The following is a 21,000-nucleotide window of genomic DNA, read 5'->3' as shown; positions in this document are numbered from 1 at the left end:
TAAATGATTAAAGTTTTATTCAATAAAATCAATAGGATGTTACAATACAGCCTTCCCAAAGGAGGGGCACGAGCTGGTACCTCTCCACCATAGCAACAATGTATTACCTCAGACTAGTAACAAAAAATTTACAAAGCTGCCCAGAATAACTGTTCCCTTGATACCCCTTGTTTAGCTAACCCATCCGCTATTGGTGTTGGCTGTTCCACCCACCCACTGAAAAATGACATTCATGTTCCTTGAGAACCATTTAGCTTTCCTCATAATACCCCTGTAGCACCAGATCACTGAATCTGGATTTTTCAGCCAACTCACAACAACTTTGAGTCTCCTTCAATAATCAAATTCTGAACTCCCAACTGATCCGCAACCTGAATGCCTTGTACTGCTGTTAGGAGCTCAGCTCTGACAGAGTCTCCTATACCCACAGAGCCTGAGAACAAAGCTAGAATGTTACTATCTTTATCTCTCAGCACCCCACCAATCCCTGAAGTCCCCGGATTTCCTTGGCTGCTACCATCAAAATTCAGCTTTGTCCAGTCTTCTGAAGGGGGTACCCACACATCTAGTACCCTGTTCTTTCTGTTACTGCTGCTGGCCACAGCCCTCCAGTTCCTCCACATGTCATCAAAATAGTATGATTTGAAGGAATCTAATGATCTCAGCCAGTGGATTGCCCAGGTCAAAATACAATCCTTTACATTCTAAACATTTCTCTCCTCTTGGAATATCCTCGCATTTCTTTCTTCCCAAATTGTCCACAGAGCAGCATCTCTAATGGTTCTCCACATTGTTTTACCAGCTTTTGTGGGCCACACAAAGAAGGAAGGATTAAAGATCTGATCTATGGCTGTGGTCATATTCCATCTGTGCAACCAAACAAAGCAAAGATCCAACCCCAAATAGCATCAGAAAAGGGACAAGTTAAAAGTAAGTGAGAGCAATCCTCAACATTAGCCCTGCAAAATACACACCAATTAGGAGACAAACACATAGAAAGCCTTCTCTTCTGCAGTAGATCTGAAGTATTGATTTTCCTATAGAAAACCTCCCAGCGGAACATAGTATTTTTAGGAGGTACAGGTTTAGACCAAAATCTCCTTAGCTGGGAACCCCACTTGTCCTAAGGGAGAGCAAAGGGACTTGAAAAAGGAAGCACATGTGAAGTAACCTTTTGGGTTTGGAGACCAAAGTCTCACATCAGAATTGGAAAGGTCCAGAAACACACTTTCAAGCAGTGACAACAGGTTTGAAACATAAGATAGTTCATGATCCCTCAAACCCCTATGAAACCCAAAGTCCCAACTCAAAGAAGATGGAGAGTTAGGTGATGGGAGAAAATGAGAAATTGCTTTACCCTTGTAGCAAGAAATGGAATAGAGAGAAGGGAAGTTGTCCTTAAGGGCAGAATTGCCTACCCAGATGTCTTCCCAGAACAAAACGAAAGTACCAGAATTGACATCATACCTGATACAGCTGAGGAAAGGAGGAAGAATACTCTGAATTGCTTTCCAAGGAGTTGCCAGAGTGGCTCAATGCGATACACCAGCATCCCATCCATTGCCCAAACTGCCATGTATGCTAGCTATCACCTCATGCCAATGTCTCTCCTGTTCTAAGGGCCATCTCCACAACCATTTTCCTAGGAGTGCTTTATTCTTCAAAACTAAATTCCCCAGTCCCAATCCACCTTCCTCTTTCCTCCTACACACTATTCCCCAATTTATTAAGTGATCCTTTTTTTCCTCCTGTGGCTCCCACAGAAAATATCTTATTAATTTCTCTAGTATCTTGGCTTCCTTGATCGGAATCCTAAACACAGAGAAATAATAAATCGACAGATTTGCTAAGGAAGCTCTCAATAAGGTAACTCTACCCCCTGAAGAAATATAGTTTCTTTTCCACGAGGCTAGCCTTTTCTCAAATTTTTCTAAAACCGGGGCCCGAAATGTGCTCTCCTTAGGGTTGGCTCCAAGGGAAAGACCTAAATACTATAAAGGCCAATAGGAAATAGGACAACATAAAGACTCAATCACCGACTCAAGGGTCTTCTCATCCAGATTCACTCCCACCACACAGCTCTTTTCCAAATTTATTTTCAGATTTGATACTCTCTTAAAGCACTCTATCAAAGACTTGAGATTACTTATTATTCCCCTATCACCCCCTTCACAAAAGATTATTAGGTTATCAACAAACTGTAAATGGGTCACCCTAATCCCGTTCCTTCCTATCCTCCAGCCTCTCACTACACCTTCCCTTCTGCCTTCGAGATCAAGCTACTAAAGACATCTGCAACTAGGGTAAAAAGAAAAGGGGAAAGGGGGTCACCTTGCCTTAAACCTCTAAGAGCTGGGAAAAAATCCTTGACTACCCCATTAACCAAGACCGAAAAATGGCAAGAACTTATGCATCCCTTTATCCAATTACACCATCTGACTCCAAACCCACAACACCCTAGGATTTCTAGTAATAAGCTCCAATCCACCAGATCATAGGCCTTTTCTCCAGCTTACAAACAAACCCTTGCTTTCCGGGCTTTCTCATCTCCTCCACACATTCATTCGCTATTAGAATCTGATCTGTTATTTGTCTCCCTTGCACGAAAGCTCCTTGTGCTTGACTAATGATGGAGGGTAGCACTACTTTAATCCTCAAGGATAACACTTTATCCGCGATTTTGTAAATGCTAATCACCAAACTAATCGGCCTAAAATCTTTAGGGTTTTTTGCTTCTTTTCTCTTAGGGATTAGAGCTATGAAAGTGGCATTAACTCCAGGGCTTACTTTGCTATTAACTTCAAATTCCTTAAATACAGCACAAAGGTCTTCTCTTACCACATTCCAACAATCTTGATAGAAAGCCATGGTGAAGCCATCTGGTCTAGGGGCTTTGGATCTATCCATTGAAAACACTGCATGCCTAATTTACTCTTCTTCAAAACTCCTCTCTAACCATCTTGCTTGCTCTTCAGACAGCCTGAGCCAATCTAGACCTTCCAACCTTAGTCTATTGTTCAGAGTCTTCCCTGCAATTGATTTACAATGATCTACCAACACTTTTGCTATCTCATCTTGATTTGTGATTTCCTACCCATCTACTTCTAATTTGGCCACATAATTTTTTCTTCTCCTCCCATTAGCCAACGCATGAAAAAATTTTGTATTATTGTCCCCTTCTTTGATCCATTTGTGTCTTGACTTTTGCCTCCATGAGATCTCTTCTCTAAGGAGCACTTCTTCCAATTCCTTTTTTAACCTACTTCTCAACAACCTTTCTTGCTCATTCATTCCTCCCTAGGATTCTTTGGAGTCTAGTTCATCAATCCTAGACATCAAAGAATTCTTTTGGTCTTCTACCCTTCCAAAATGCTCCTTATTCCACTCTTTAATTCTTGCAAACATCACATGTAAAGGAGGAATTGATCCAATCAATTAACTGCTGTAAAGCCCATTGAATAGCCCATTTAAAATCTAAGTCATTAACAATTAATGACTACTAGGTGTATGGGCTGAATCGCAGATAGCAGTTCGGCCCATACAGCTTATCTCACAGTAATGGGCCTTTTGCAGTTTTAACCCTTTAAAACTGGGCTTTACAAGTGGGCCGAATTAATCCTTGTAATTGAACATCAGATTTGGAACAGCAAGTGTGAGAAAAACAGATTGAAAAACAGTCCCTATCGAACCCCATATTCGGTCCAAACAGTTTTGGTCCAATCTAGTCCGAGAGGATCCAAAACTGATTTTCAATTCAAGAATTAATTCATGAAAGATCTGAAATTAATAATTTTTTATTTCAAACAATCACAAATCAAACTATGGACTGTTCGCACCACCTGCAAAACAGAGGTTAATCACAAGGGTTGCAGTTTCACAAACTGCAAATCGCAGAAAACGATTTCTCCAACTGCAAACCTCTAGCACCGCCTTCTTCTTCCTTCTTCTTTAATCAAGAAAAAAATAACAGAAATCCTATTTCTATTAATTACATTCTTGATCAAATCCTATACATTCAGTCTAAAAATAAAAATAAAAAAAAATTATTTACAAACCGAATATAAATAAATAGAAAGAAAAAGTGTGCGCAGACTATCTGCGCCAAATATGCACTGTGATCTCCAGGTTCGAGCAGTCCATTAAATCAAAATAAATAAAGAACAATTCTAAATAAATTTTGGATTTAATAAAATTAATTTCAGATCAATCGCCCTTAACAAGAAACAGTTTCTTGAAATAAAGAAAACAATCTGCGCAAATCCTGAAAGAACACCTTCTATCCATCTGCGCAGGGTCAGATCTGATTTTCTTTTGGTTCAAGATTCGAACCTGTGGCTCTGATACCACTGAAAGAATGGTAGGATCCATCTAATGGACGCCATAAAGGTTGCGGAATGGGTGGGCGAATTTCAAAAATTTCCTACCTTCTCCCAACTGGGAATCATATTCCCTAAATTTAGAATACAATATTCAAGGATCCTACTTGAACCATAATCAAACCAGATCTGTACCAAAAGATAAATGGGAGGAATATACCTGATCCGGAGAAGCAGTATCTCCCAAAGTTGGTGTTCACGCCCAAAGAATGCTCCAAGATCCGTTCCTACTGAAGATGACACAGCTGCGAATGGAACAGAACCAGCAGGGTGCGTCCTACACACTGGATCCTTCACAAGAATCCTCTGGAAGTATTAAACACTGAATCTTTTTCAGTCTTTCTTGCAAGACTGATGTCAAGAACAGATTTCTTGACTTTCTTTTCTGCAAAGATCTAATCTTGCAATGGCAGATGGCGGCGGCAGGAGGAGATTTCCAAAACGAAAAGGCTGAACTGCTTTTTCTGTTTTTTCTGGAGAGTATGAATGAGATCCTATCTCAATTCGCAGGAGATATCCTATACCTCTTCAAGGTGGTTCGAAATCTCCTCCTTTCTTCTTGATTAAGAAACCTCCTTTTTAGGAGTTATCCCAATCCAAATCAGTATTTGGATAGGGGATAATCTTAATCCTTTCTGCAGATAGAGTTAGCTTACTCCTGATCTTATCAGGAGGTTACCAGATTCAAATCTAATTTGAATTTGGTCTCTAAGAGTGGATAAGGCTAAAAGGCCCAATCCTTTTACTAACTTTAATCTCAAATTCGCCCCATAGATGGGTGATCATATCAGCCCACCTCGAAATGGGCTTTTGGCCCATTAAGTGTTCAGTGTCTAATTACTTTCCAATCTGTTGCCCAGTTGGGCTTCTTTGTATGGCGTGGGCGTGGGACCCAAGCATTGATCTACACACCAGCCACATGGGTTCGGCCCAGCCTTTAATACAAGGCCCAGCCAAATTCACTGAAAAACTCAATGAACCCCTTGAGTCCATCATATGGACCCTATGGGCCCAACACTTACATTAAGTGGTCCCTGGGCCAAGCCATCTTATAAAAACCCAGGGACTGTGGGTAGGTGCAAGATTAGCCCATCAGGTATTATCCTCAATGGTCTTACACTTAACCTCTCAGCCCTTAATGATCAAGCACTGCCCGACAAGAGAGGACCTCTCCCTCGGCTGCAAGGAACAGTGCAGCACTCTCCTCTCACATGGATCCCGGGAATTAAAACCATTTGCAAACAATTCGAAACCGAACATATATATATATAAATATATTAATTTTGCAAAACAAAATTCCAACGATTGAAATCAACTGTCGGCAGTTTGGTTTCCATCAGAGAGAGTGCATTCCCGATCATTACCCTTTGTCCGACCAAGTGGCTGATTCTGTCACTATGATCACCCACTCAGATGAATTCTCAAACTGCCCCAACATACCCAGGTTTTGATCCCCGCTAAGGATCTCACTGATTGGCATATCAAAGGCAGCCTGATCCAACACCTAGTGAAATGTCATAATCGAGTCTAGGGGTCAGGTGTAACTTTCCAGTTTTGCCCATCTATCTCCAAGGTCCAGGGCAATACTGGAAATCTGGTCCAGTTCAAGGATTCAAGTAATCCCATACTGCATGTGCCTCGGGTCTTACCCTGATGGCTGAGACAGGCCATCCCAACACTTGGTGGCACACCAGTATCAGCCTTGGCAAGATAAATCTCCCCAGACTTTTCCAATGGCTGTGAACATTTAAAACTAACATGAGTCTCTATAAATGTCCAGTTTTGGGGTTTTACACAGAATTAAACCAAACAACATGAATCAAACATGCACTTTATTTATTTCCACTAAATAACAAAAGTACATCAAATCAGATTGAAGCTAAGGGCATACAAAACTGTCTAACAGCTGCAAGGAACAGTGTTGCACTCTCTACTTATATGGATCCCGGGAATTAAAACCTTTTTGCAAACATTTTAGAAACCATAATATATATACTTTTATATCTCATATAAAATATACTTTGCAAAACAAATCTCAACGGTTGAAATCGGTTGCCGGCAGTCTTGGTTTCCAACAGTGAGAGTGCATCCCCGATCATTACCTTTGTCCGACAAAGGGGCTGATCCTGTCACTATGATCACCCACTCAGATGAATTCTCGGATTGTCCCAACATACCCAGGTTTTGACCCCCGCTAAGGATCTCATTGATTGGTACATCAAAGACAGCCCGATCCGACACCTAGTGCAGTATCATAATCGAGTCTAGGGGTCGGGTGTAACTTTCCAGTTTTGCCCATCAATCTCCAAGGTCTAGGGCAAAACTGGAAATCTGGTCCAGTTCAAAGATTCAATTAATCCCACACTGTATGTGCCTAGGGTCTCACCCCGGTAGCTGAGACAAGCCACCCCAACCGACTTGGTGGCACCACAGTGTTAGCCTTGTCAGGATAGGTCTCCCCAAACCGACCCACTGGCTGTGAACATTCTAAACTAACACGAGTCTCAATAAGTGTCCAGTTTAAGGGTATTACACAGAAACATACCAAGGGAACATGAATCAAATATGCACTTTTATTCATTTACAATAAACTCATAAAGTACATCAATTTTGATTGAAGCTAAGGGCATACAAAACTGTCTAACACCGACTTGGCCATATCGGTGTTGATCGAATCACAAGGTTGGTAAAAGATGCTCCTTTGGATTTTTTAACTGTAGAAGATCTTCCCACCTGTGAGCCTTGCCTACAAGGCAAGATGACGAAACGGCCATTCAACGGTAAACCTGAAAGATGTACAGGCACACTTGACCTAATACATACTGATGTATGTGGTCCCCTGAGTGTTAGGACACGGAATCAACACGTGTATTTCATCACCTTCACAGATGATTTCTCACGATATGGTTACGTGTACCTAATGAGACACAAGTAAAGTCTGAATCCTTTGAAAAGTTCAAAGAATTTAGACAAGAGGTCGAGAAACAGTTGCAGAGAGAAATTAAAGCCCTTCGATCTGATCGAGGTGGGGAGTATCTCTCTGACGAATTCAGGGACTACTTAAAGGACAATGGGATAGTATCACAATTAGCTCCTCCTGCTACACCACAACTTAACGGTGGTTCAGAGAGGAGGAATAAGATCTTATTAGATATGGTCCGGTCGCTTCTCTTACACTCAAAGTTACCCACATCCTTTTGGGGTTAGGCATTAGAGACTGCGATTTACGTGGTGAATCGAGTTCCAACCAAATCAGTTCCAAACACTCCATATGAACTTTGGACCGGAAAGAAACCAAGTGTCAGACACTTGAAGATTTGGGGTTGTCCAACACACGTTAAAAGAACGAGTACAGACAAGTTGGAATCCAAGACCAGTCGTTGCCTATTTGTAGGCTATTCAAAAGGCTCTGTAGGTACCTATTTTATGACCCAAGTGAGCATAAAGTGTTCTGCAGTCGAAATGCACAATTCTTGGAGACCGATTACATCCTGGACACCCATCGTCAAAAAATTGTTCTTGATGAGGAGAGCTCAGGAGCAGTGGGAGATGTTCCACAAGTTCCAGGTAGTGACCAACCTAGAAGATCAAATCGGGTATCCAGGCCACTAGTCCGTTATGGTTATGACCAGGATAGTTACCTGGTGGAAACCTTGACTAGTGAGGAGGATGACTTACACGGAAGCTATCTTGGACATAGATTCCCAGAAGTGGGTGGAGGCCATGAGAGCAGAGATGGACTCAATGGAGACCAATGGAGTCTGGACTCTAGTAGATTCGCCCTCCGGGGTAAAAGCAATCGGTTGCAAATGAATTTACAAGAGGAAGAAGGGCCCCGATGGTAGGGTTGAGACCTTCAAAGCTCGTCTAGTGGCCAAAGGGTACACTCAGAAAGAGGGCATCGATTATGAGGAAACATTTTCACCTGTGGCCATGCTTAAATCCATTAGGATCCTGCTAGCTGTAGTAGCATACCATGATTATGAGATTTGGCAGATGGATGTCAAAACTGCATTCCTGAATGGAGATCTTACTGAAGATATCTATATGCAGCAGCCGCAAGGCTTCATAGCTGCGGGTCAGGAAAACATGGTATGTAAACTCAATAGATCCATTTATGGACTTAAGCAAGCTTCTAGAAGTTGGAACATCCGTTTTGACTCTGCTGTCAAATCGTTTGACTTTGAGCAGAATCCGGATGAACCCTGTGTCTACAGGAAGTACAGTGGAGATAAGGTTACCTTCTTGGTTCTGTATGTAGATGACATTCTACTCATTGGGAATGATGTAGGAATGTTGACTACGGTGAAAGTATGGATTTCACAGCAATTCTCCATGAAAGATCTTGGAGAAGCCTCCTATATACTGGGTCTTCGACTCTATAGAGATAGATCGAAGCAGATAATAGGATTATCCCAATCTGCCTACATTGACAAAATAGTCAAAAGATACAACTTGGAAAACTCCAAGAAAGGAAATGTCCTTTTCAGGCACGGAGTCACTCTCTCCAAGAAGATGTCTCCCAAGACTTTTGAGGAGATTGATGGCATGAAAGACGTTCCCTATGCCTCTGCCGTTGGGAGCATCATGTATGCCATGCTGTGCACTCGTCCTGACATTGCTCAGGCAGTGAGTGTAGTAAGCAGATTTCAAGCCAACCCAGGGCAGGAGCACTGGACTGCTGTGAAAAACATACTTAAGTACCTTTGAAGGACAAAAGAGTTTTGTCTAGTATTCGATGGTAGTTCGCTACAGATTCAAGGGTATACAGATGCCGATTTCCAGTCGGATCCAGATGATAGAAAGTCTACATCTGGATATGTTTTCACGATAGGATCATGTGCTGTTTGCTGGAAAAGCAGCAAACAGGGGTCCACTGCAGACTCCACGACCGAGGCCGAGTACATTGCCGCAAGTGAGGCTGCCAAAGAAGCCGTGTGGATGAAGAAGTTCGTTCACAAGTTGGGAGTAGTTCCGTCCAGCACATCACCCATCCCATTGTTGTGTGACAACAATGGAGCTATAGCTCAGGCTAAAGAGCCACGAACCCACTCGAAGTCGAAGTACCATGTACTAAGGGAGATTGTTGGTAGAGGGGACATCCTAATTCAGAAGGTACCGTCAACGGAAAATGTAGCAGACCCATTGACAAAGCCACTATCACAGAAAGTGTTTGAGAAACACGTGGAATGCATGGGACTCCGGCTAGTACCTGATTGGACCTAAGTGCAAGTGGGAGCTGTTAGACAGTTTTGTATGCCCTTAGCTTCAATCAAGATGATGTACTTTATGAGTTTATTGTAAATGAATAAAAGTGCATATTTGATTCATGTTGCCTTGGTATGTTTTTGTGTAATACCCTTAAACTGGACACTTAATGAGACTCGTGTTAGTTTAGAATGTTCATAGCCAGTGGGTCGGTTTGGGAAGACCTATCCTGACAAGGCTGACACTGTGGTGCCACCAAGTCGGTTGGGGTGGCTTGTCTCAGCTACCGAGGTGAGACCCTAGGCACATACAGTGTAGGATTAATTGAATCTTTGAACTGGACCATATTTCCAGTATTGCCCTTGACCTTGGAGATTGATGGGCAAAATTGGAAAGTTACACCCGACCCCTAGACTCGATTATGATACTACACTAGGGTTTGGATTGGGCTGTCTTTGTACCAATCAGTGAGATCCTTAGCGGGGGTCAAAACCTGAGTATGTTAGGACAGTCTGAGAATTCATCTGAGTGGGTGATCATAGTGATAGGATCAGCCCCTTTGTCAGACAAAGGTAATGATCGGGGATGCACTCTTACTGATGGAAACCAAGACTGCCGGCAACCGATTTCAATCGTTGAGATTTGTTTTACAAAATATATTTTATATGAGATATAGAAGTATATATATATGGTTTCGAAATGTTTGCAAAAAGGTTTTAATTCCCGGGATCCATATAAGCAAAGAGTGCAACACTGTTCCTTGCAGCCGAGGGATAGATCCTCTCTTGTCGGGCAGTGTATGATCATTATGGGCTGAGAGGTTAAGTGTAAGACCATTGAGGATAATACCTGATGGGCTAATCTTGCATCTGCCCACAGTCCCTGGGTGTTACAAGGTGGCTTGGCCCAGGGACCACTTAGGGTAAGTGTTGGGCCCATAGAGCCCATCTGATGGGTTTCAGGGGGTACACTATCCATAACAGTGTATTCGGCCAGGCCTTGTAACAAAGGCTGGGCCGAACCCATGTGGCTGATGTGTAAATCAATGTTTGGGTCCCATGCCATACAAGAAAGCCCAATTTGGCAGCAGTTTGGAAGGCTAAATGAATACATAACCTTAAATGGGCCTTAAGCCCATTTCGAACTGGGCTAATTTGATTAGTCACTTAAGGGGCGAATTTTGAGATGGATCAGCTGATAGAATTGGGCCTAGACCCTATCCACTTAGAGAGTCCAAGATCTAAATGAGATTTAGACCTGGAAACCTCCTAATTAGATTAGGAGATGGCTGATCTAATCTGCAGATAAGATAAAGGTTATCCCTTATCTTAAAGGGACTTCGAATCCAAATATGATTTGGGTTAGCAACTTCTAATGGGATTAGGAGCTGATCCCTTTAAGTCTATAAAAGGAAGAGGAGGCGGCAGCCTTTAGACATGCAATGCAATCTAGAGATCCTTGTCTTCAGAGCTGAGATTACAAGAAGAGAGAATTCTGCACCCTGCAAATACTCTCTTGCCGCCTCCTTCCTACAGTAGTTCGATCTCCAGTTCTTAGGAGAAATCAAGATTTCATCTTGATACCAATCTTTTGGAGAAAAGATTGGTGGGAGTTGTTTTCACAAGCCGTCCAGTTGATTTTTGCGGAGGGTCAAGTTCTTTTGGAAGAACACTACTGATTCTGCTCCACCCTGCACTGCGCCATCTTCAATGGGAGCAGATTTTGGATCCTACCTTGGGCAACACCTCCATTGGGAGATACTGCATCTCTGTATCAGGTATTATCCCTCCCTACTCCTTTTGGTTCAGATCTGGTTCAATTTATGGTTCAAGAATGATCCTTGAATATATGGTTTTCTAAATAGGGAATTCGATTCCCAGTTGAAGGGAGAGAATATTTTTTTTTGAAATTTGCCCCTTTATTCCCCAATCTTTGGGCGTCCATGTGATGGATTTCCTATCCCTTCATGCGGACATCCTGATCAAGGAGGAAATCAGTTGGAGGCAAAAATCTAGGTGTAAGTGTCTAAGGGAGGGAGACAGAAACACAAGGTTTTTCCATTCAGTGGCAAATGGAAGGAGAAAGAAGAATTACACCTCTAACTTGGAAGTTGATGGAACAGTTTTGTCTCACCCGGCTGAAATTGCAGAGGTCCTAGTAAATCACTTCGGATCTATTTTTAGAAGGCCTATAATGAGAGAGTGTGGTTGGAGGGTTTGGATTGGCCGACTCTAAGTGTAGAGAAGAGAGAGTGGCTAGAAAAAGGATTCGATATGGAGGAGGTAAAGGAAGCTGTTTTCTCTATGGATAGGACAAAAGCTCTAGGTCCAGATGGGTTCACAATGGTCTTTTATTGCTGGGATACCTTGGAGAATGATCTTGCTTTGGTCTTTGAGGAGTTCCACAGGAGGGGTGTAATAAACTCGGGATTGAACTCAACTTTCATTGCCTTAGTCCCAAAGAAGAAAGATGCCTCTCAACCAAAAGATTTTAGACCTATTATTCTGGTGACTAGCTTGTACGAAATCATTGCTAAGGTGTTGTCTCTCAGGATAAAGAAGGTGCTCCCCTCTATTACTGCACCCAACCAAAGTTCTTTTGTGGAGGGAAGACAGATCACCGATCAGATCCTCACTGCAAATGAGAGCTTGGAGAGCTTTAGAAAGTCAAAGAAGGGAGTGGTCTACAAATTGGATCTGGATAAGGCTTCCGACTTGGTTGATTGGTCATTCTTGATGGAGGTGCTGAGGAGTTTTGGTTTTGGTAACAGGTGGTGCAAGTGGATCTAGGGCTGTGTTAGGACTTGCCATTATTCTATCCTGGTGAACGGGACTGCGGTTGACTTCTTTCCGGCGTTGAGAGGTCTAAGACAAGGAGATCCTCTTTCCCCTTTTCTTTTCACCCTTATTGTTGATGTGTTTGGGCGTTTGATCCATAGAGCAGACTCGAGGAGTCTGATAAGAGGGTGGAGAGTAGGAAGGGAGGAGGTTCCCTTAACTCTTCTATAGTTTGCAGATGATACTATCATTTTCTGTGAAGGAGGGAACCTCAGTTGGATCCGGAATCTAAAGTTGACAATACAACTTTTTGAGCAGATATCTAACCTCAAGGTAAACTTCGACAAGAGTTGTGTGGCGGGAGTGAATGTGAACGAAAGAGACCTAAGGGAATATGTAGATGAGCTAGGTTGTGCTATTACGGATTGGCCCCTGACTTATTTGGGCCTCCCTTTAGGAGATAGTCCTAAGAGTGTCAGCTTTTGGGCTCCGGTAATGGAGAGGTTTGAGAAGAGGCTAGCGGCCTGGAAGAGGAGTTATCTTTCTTTAGGTGGAAGAGCCTCTCTCATTAGATCTACCCTAGCTAACCTTCCTGTTTACTTTCTGTTAGTGTTTAAAATCCCCTCAAAGGTTTCAAATCTTTTGGCAAAATTAATAAGGAACTTGCTCTGGGAGCCTGGAGAGGAGAAGAGAGATCATAGGGTGAGTTGGGAGGTGGTCTCTAGGTGTAAAATAGGAGGTCTAGGGATTGGTAATTTCAAGAAAAGGAACATGGCTCTTCTAGGGAAGTGGTTGTGGAGGTTCTCTTTGGAAAGGGATAAATTGTGGACTAAGATTGTGGCTAGCATTCATGGGCTGGGAGACAATGGTTGGGATCCTGGAATCTTCGCAAGGGCTTCAGCTGCTTCTCCTTGCAAATCCATCCACAATCTGCTTTCAGTTTTCTCCCCTTAGATCAGGTATGGTCTAAACTCTGGTAATCGAATAATTTTTGGGAACATCTTTGGGTCTTGGATTCTCCTCTGAAAGACAAGTTTCCTTCCTTGTATGCTCTTTCAGACTTGAAAAATTAACCCATTTCTTCTTTCTTAGTTCCTTCAGCTTCTACTCCCTTGAGGGTGTCTTCCTAAACCCTGCTAAGGAAGACACCAGATTTTGGACCCTTTCTAGCTCTGGTACATTTTCTTGTGCTTTTTTCTTTGAAACTTTAACTCAGCCTCCTACCCTCCTGGGGTTGTCCTTTCCAGTTAAGGAAATTTGGAGCAGACCTATTCCTCCTCGGGTGGGGTTCTTTTGTTGGGAAATTATCTTGGAAAGAACCAACACTTTAGACTTACTCCAAAGAAAGAGACCCAACTATTGTCTACTTCCTAATAGATGTGCTCTTTGTAAAGCTGATGGGGAATCTGGCTACCACCTCATGGTCTCTTGTAAGGTTGCTAAATCTGTTTGGGAGTGGGTTTTGTCCCGTTTTGGGTGTTCTTGGTATCCTCTGGAGACTGTCCAAGGTTTGTTTTCCCCATCTTTTTTCAGTTGGCCTAAGAAGCGAGGGAAGACTATGTGGAGGTGTATTAGGGCAGCGGTTTGCTGGTCTTTGTGGGAAGAAAGAAACTCACACATATTTTCTGACAAGGAAAAAACTTTGGAAGATTTGTTAGATCGAATCCTTATAAGAGCAGTCCACTGGCTAAAATCTTTGGAGTTGTTTTCAGATTGTCCTATGGATGACTTGCTAAGAAACTGGAAAGAGATTGCTTTCACTGCAAGATGCAAGAGGACTCTTTGTCCGTTCTGGTCCCCTCCCCCCCTTGGGCTTTTTAAAGCTGAATTTTGATGGCAGCAGTGTAAGGAATCCAGGGCCCTCTGGGATTGGAGGAGTCTTTAGGAATGAGGAAGGGATTGTTACTACTTTATTCTCTGGCCCTATTGGAGAAGGTGACTCTCTTAGGGCTGAGATCCTTGCAGCGCTTGAAGGAATTCGAAGAGCAAAAGATCTAAATATTAGCCATTTGATTCTGGAAGGTGACTCGAAGGTGGTGATTAATTGGTTGAAGACAGAGGACAGTGGTTTGTGGAACTTTAACAATGAGAAAAAACAGTTCTTATGGCTGGGTAGGGACATAGAGATTCAGTACAGTTGGGTGAAGAGGAGTGCCAACTCATTTGCGGATGGGTTGGCCAACCAAGGAGTGATTAAGGAGGCTGTTTTCTAGGCTAGTTTTTTATTTTCTTTGCTTTCCCTGAGTTTTCTGATTTTTGGGGATCTAAGTTATTTTATCTCCCTTTGTATTTCTTTCCCTCTATTCTCTTAATTTAATGAAATTGATGTTATTGATCAAAAAAAAAAAAGAGAAATACATAGCAACAGATCTCTCCCCCAGATGCATACTGCAAGCTTCCTTTCGAAGCTGGTACACTCTAGCAGTATTGTTAACTTGGGAATAAGTGGCAACAACCCTATCCCAAATATCCTTGGCTGTTGGAAGAAACGTGTAGTTTCGGGCAATATGCGGTTGCACTGAGCAAATCGGCCATGACATAACAAGGGAGTTGTCCAATTCCCACTTTGCAAATTTTGGGTCTTCAAGATTTAGCTTCACCTCTTTTCCTGTGATGAATCCTATTTTACCTCTCCCAATAATGGTATGTTTAGCAGATTGAGACCACACTCTAAAAAATTGATTCCATCAAGTTTTGAAAGTAATTATCATCCCACTGAAAATATCTGCATTTCCTGGGAGCACACTGGAAACAATCTAAACATCCTTAGATGATTCCATATTCTATCAAGACACTTTCTCGTCAACCAAAAAGGACCTCCAATACTTAACCAAATCTACAGATCCAAGAACCAAGGTCACCACACGGTTAAGAGACAAAAGAAGGCCAAAAAACTAGATTGGCAGCAAAATAAAGGGAGAAGAAAAACTCCCCAAAATTACACCGGGCTTAGAAAATTACAGGACCACTTCCCACGATTCCTAAAGTGTAAAACAACCTGAATGGTCTAGGTTTTACAGCAGAATAAGTCATTAAACATTATGTACAAGGCTCGACATCAGATCTGCAATTTCCGTGATTTTCTCCTTGAAAAAACCACTAAAAATCATAGAAGCTTTGAACAAGGACAAGAGTCATACCAAAATTCCTCTAAAATCAGGGCGAATCAAACCATGTAAGATTCATTGACTGCCGCTGACACCTGTACGGACTGCTGACATCATAGAAGAAGAGATGTGTCGAGAGGTGTGTGAGTTACTGTTCACACCCTCAAAAGTTCTTTATATTTTGAAAAGAGAAAATTACAAGGAAGCCCCTACTTGGGCACCCAAATACAGAGAGAGTACAAGAGAAGAGGAAAAGACTAAAAATACTCCTGTCTAAGCATTTTCAACAGTATAGATATTAAAGAGGGACAAATAACAATTAGGATGATAGATCAATGGTAGCATGTTATCATACATAAGAAAGAGGTCATAGATTCTGTTCAAGAAAAAAAGAAGTTTGTGGCAATTTAGGTACCTGAGTGGGTTAGCTGAAACCCAGTTGGTTTTCAATTGTTCTCACTGGGTTTTGATGGGTTTACCAGTTTTTCAGAAATTTGAAGAACCAAGATATCAAAAAACTGGAATGGATGCCAGTTCCCGGGTTTCACAGTCCAACCATCCGGTCCGCGACTTACAACATAGTATCATACCTTTGCATCCATGGCTCCCTACAATTATAGACCTGAGCTTGGTTCTCCAGAGTCTCATAGTATGGTTTAATGGTAAACAACCCTGAATTGCTTCCTATCCATATTCTTGAATTTTGAGTGCTTGTTTGAAGGTGAATCCTGCTAAGATTCCAGTAAGCTTATTTAGGAATCAGCTTCCCATTCATTGTAACCATTTTTTATTGGTCAAAAAAAGGGTTTTGGTTGTTCCTTCTTGTACTACACCCTTAATTTCAACATCATGAAATGTTAGGGTATTTTCCTTTGATCTTTAATACAGTTATTTGTGAGCATGGTTCAAAGTATTAATATGCCCAGTACTAAAAAGTTGAGTATCAAGCATGTCAGACTCGATGCTTGTTTCTTTTATCATTTCTGCGTGGCAGTCTATTCCATTATTAGATACTGACTTCTAATATTAACATTTCAACCTCATGGTATGCCTTAATTCACAATATATGACGTACCCTGCCCCTGCCCCCCCCCCCCAAAAAAAAAAAAAAAGAAAAGCAATACATTTTGTACAATAGGTATCAATACTTTAAAACCATGTGAGATCTTGCATTCTTCATTTCTTTGTTCTTTCTGATTAATTATGATTATTTTGTTGAAACAAAGTCTGACAAGTTGCTTCCATGTGTAGGGTGACTTCTCAGTCTTTTTTTTAATGTATTTTATTGTTCATAAATCATGTTCCTTTTTTCTTTTAATTTAGGAAAGTGCCTGAGCCCTACACTTTGCCTCTCCACAACCAATTGCCTTGACTACCTTTAGCCCTTTAAAATCTTGGTCTTACAACTGCCTATATTTTTTAAAATAGAAATGGTAGAAAAATTGCTGTCTCAACCAAGTATTGAATAATACCTTTTTGATATTGTAAATTTCCTTTTCACTGCAGCGGTTATATCGAACCCATCCAGGGATTTCTCTTTGTATCGGAATCCTGCATATAAATATGCTGGAAGCATCTTCTCATTAAAAGACTTTCTGGCCTTTGCAAAAGACAAGCCACTTTCTGTTTTGATCAGCATAGAGGTCAGTGCATATGGTACAACCTATTTGCTTGTTCTCTTTGAATGAAAGTCATTGCATAAGAGAGATACCCATGCTGAATGTTTACAGGTTATCTTGACTGAAAGGTACAAACACTTTTATGCAAGAGGTTAGGATTATACCTCTTTTGTATGATCTCTCTCTCTCTCTCTTTTCTTTTTTTTTTTTATTTTGGGCGTAAGAGAGGGTTGAGATCAATTACCCTCCAGAAAATATTTCTGTCCAAATTGATTAGTCATCAAATAGGTTGACTTTAACCAACCACTCCCCCTGAAAAAGAAATGAAAAGAACAAAAAGTTGCAATTCGTTGAATTTTCAGCTAATATGCCCCCTGCTAAGAATGGTTACTTACTGTTATTGCTACTTTCAGTTTTCATCAGATATAGCATTATAGCTCCTGTCATGTGGAAAGTCCCTTTTTTTATGCATATACATCATTCATACCACCAGTTGGGAAGGATGGCCACTTCCCATTCTGACTTGAACCGGCCCCATTTACATCCTTCTCGGGAGTTGTCATCATTTTCAGCTGGATTATGATATTTGTTTGCTTCACTTGCAGAATGCAGCCTATCTTGCAGAGAGTCTGGGTTTAAGTGTAACAAATGCAGTGATTGATGCTTTAAACCAGTCTGGCTATAATAACCAAACCAATCAGAAGGTTATGATCCAATCCAGTAACAGATCTGTTTTAATCAAGTTCAAGGAGAAAACCAATTACCAGTTGGTCTACAAAATTGATGAAGATATCCGTGATGCTGATGACTCATCAATCAAGGATATCAAGCAATTTGCTCATTCTGTGGCAATCACAAAGGAATCTGTGTTTCCTACAAATCAGCTCTTCCTCACTGGTGCTACCAACATTGTTTCAAAGTTACAATCATCAAACCTAACTGTCTATGTGTATTTATTCAGGAATGAGTTTGTATCTCAAGCATGGGACTTCTTTTCAGACCCAGTTGTTGAGATCAATTCTTTTGTGATGGGAGCTGGGATTGATGGAATCATCACCGACTTCCCAGGGACAGCTACAGCATACAGAAGTAAGTTCTGATCCTACTATATATAGATGTTACTGTGTTTGTTTCTGCAACAAATGCAATGCTTCATGTATAAGTCTATTTCAACAGATATTATTCCATCTACGTCCTGCTAATTGTAGTCCATTTTATAATTCAACATTTTCAAGTTTAAGATATTGATGTGTTGGTACTCCGTGTTAATGCAGATAACAAATGTTTGAAGATGGGAAAAACTAAACCATATTATATGAACCCTGTTGAGCCTGGTGCTCTCATGCAAGTCATTACTGCTGAATTTTTGCCACCTGCTGAGTCTCCAAACCCTGTCCTGACAGAATCTGATGTGGCAGAGCCACCATTGCCTTCGATTACAAAGAATATAACAACCACTGGGAATGGGACAGTTGCTTCTCCTGAAACTTCACCAAAGTCAAGCGGACATCTACAGAGTACTGCCTGTGTCTTCCTATCATCTTTGGGGATGCTGCTTCTACTTCTTTGAAACCAGGTACTACTACTGTGCCATCCTAAACGTCCCCACCAATGCTCCCTGCATCTTCTATCCAGAAACCTGTATCCATCTATTCGATGATTTCGTATTTTATTTTCCCTGAATTCATGCAGTTTTGTTCTTTTATTTTGATGTAATTTTATAATTTTATTAGGTCTTTCCAATGTTTTGAGAATGTATTAGTGATACGCGTCAGAAATGATACTTTATAATCGGTAATATTTAGTGTACATTATTGTAAAAATTACTAGTGGGGACCTGTGTAATGCACGGGCTTTGTTAAGTGAAAGCAAAACAATAGAAATGCATAGGATTGTAATGTTTAAATTATATGATTTATAATCTATACAAAAAAAAAAAATCAATGTAGCTAATGTAATAAAACGATATAATTCAATAATGCATTGTCTGTGCAAATAAAAAAGTATACTTTAAATTCTCCACAATTTTTAGTCATTATCATTATTTTTGGAAGATTATTGATAATTAGTAATTATTTTCACAAAGTACTTTTAATTTCACTAATAAATTCTATAATTTGTTGATTAAGTATAAGAAATAGTAAAAATAATTTCATAATTAATGGTTTGATGTTTGGAAAATTATCATATTTTTTGGAAATAATGTTAATCCACTTTTGGTAATTATCTTGGATATTTTCTGATAAAGTGATAATTATGATATTTTTGGTAATTATTGGTAATTTTCTGCTAGTTTTAGTAATTTCTTGTAATTATTATATTTTCTAGAAATATTGGTAATTTATTTTTGGTTATTTTCATGGTTAATTTTTGTTCGTTTCTACTAATTAATGACAATCTTTGGTTAATTTCTGGTAATTACTATTATTTTTTTTAAGTTTATTCATAATAAGTACATATGTTCACAAAGTATGTTTAATTCCACATTTCCACTAATAAATTCTGTAATTTGTTGATAATTTTTTATTATTGATTATGTATAAGAAATAGTAAAAATAATTTGATACTAAATGATTATTTTTATTTATGTTGATTTTTGGTAATTTATCATATTTTTTTGGAAATAATGTTAATTCATTTTTGGCAATTTTCTTGGATAATTTCTAGTAATTATGACAATTTTTTGGTAATTATTGGTAATTTTCTGCTAGTTTCTATTAATTTCTAGTAATTACTATTATTTTTTATGGTTATTGATAATTAGTATGTATATGTTGGTAATTTTTTATTATGAATTTATTATTGAAAATTCATTAAAAGTACTTTTAGCCTTAAATTATTAATAACATTTTAAGGTTAGAATATAATATTTTTATTATTATTAAAAAATGTTTGTAATTAAAATGATAATAATTATTATTATGTATAATTGAAGAATAATAATTATTATTGATACTTTTAATAATAATAAAAATATTATTAACTGTAATAATATAATTTAATTCTTTATATTATACATATAATAAATTTAATTTAATTGTAAAAATAAAAAGTCCCAAAGGCTTAAGTTTTATCTGTAATTAAAGTAATAATAATAAAAATAAGGGAAAATTCCCAATAGGTACCCTGTACTTTAGGCCGAGTGCCAATTTAGTACCCAAACACGTGACATTCCAGTACCCGAACTTTCATTTTGCGACAATCTAGTACCTGTTGTTAATGGACCATCAGTCATGTATATCGTGTGATTTCATGTGCGATTTAAGACTTTTGAAAATGTCAAAATCACCCTTGGACACTGTTCATTATCTTCTTTCTCAAGAAAATGAAAGAGGCAAACAACTGCTTCAAGCTCTAGCAAACCTCCAAGCACTGGACAACAAGTATTTTCCACTGGGTTCTCTAATCCAATGTGTACCAAACTGCCAAGAACATCCAAGCACAACCCTACTTTCAGCGCGTTGATTGGGCATGTCGGACTAGTTCAAGGTGGAGGATTTGTCCTTACAAGTTCACTTCCACCTCCAAAAGGTGGTGTAAGACCACCACCACTGCTACCTCCTGAAGGAGGGTTACCAGTGTAAAGTGGGTAGGTGGATTACGGAAACACCTGTCTGCAATACATCAGTGGAGATTAACACATTGAACAGAAGAATGAAAATAATACACTCAAGTGTCTTTTGGAAGCTTGAGCCCATAGCTCTGTTTTATACTCTGTTCTAAATGCCGATCGAGAGCATAACAGAATATTGGAAAACTAAAGGCTAAAATAAAAAGTAACCTCAACACTGTTTTGTCTTCTCTGAAACTGCTATAGCTCTCTTCACCACTTGATCTGCTTTCCCAATCACACCCTTCACCATTTTCATTTCTCTTAAGAAGGATATCCATTTGCTTCATTTAAACTAGAGCT

General features: G+C 40.0%; 1 protein-coding gene across 1 annotated transcript in view; it reads left to right on the top strand.

Annotated features, from left to right (window-relative positions):
* The window catches only part of LOC148875144 (glycerophosphodiester phosphodiesterase GDPDL3-like), an 88,109-nt gene extending 69,116 nt beyond the window's left edge, over positions 1–18,993 (top strand). The window contains exons 7-9 of the mRNA XM_088964849.1: positions 16,975–17,111; positions 17,693–18,176; positions 18,362–18,993. Of these exons, the coding sequence (XP_088820975.1) occupies positions 16,975–17,111; positions 17,693–18,176; positions 18,362–18,657 (917 nt within the window). The 3' untranslated portion in view covers positions 18,658–18,993. The remainder of the gene's footprint in view (positions 1–16,974; positions 17,112–17,692; positions 18,177–18,361) is intronic.
* The last annotated feature ends 2,007 nt before the right edge of the window (positions 18,994–21,000 follow it).

This window comes from Nelumbo lutea, chromosome 1 (assembly GCF_056320005.1).
Source record: "Nelumbo lutea isolate HS-2025 chromosome 1, American lotus-T2T, whole genome shotgun sequence".
In the NCBI taxonomy this organism is placed as follows: domain Eukaryota; kingdom Viridiplantae; phylum Streptophyta; class Magnoliopsida; order Proteales; family Nelumbonaceae; genus Nelumbo; species Nelumbo lutea.
Note: the sequence above shows the minus strand (reverse complement) of the source record. Positions and strands in the feature narration are given on the sequence as shown.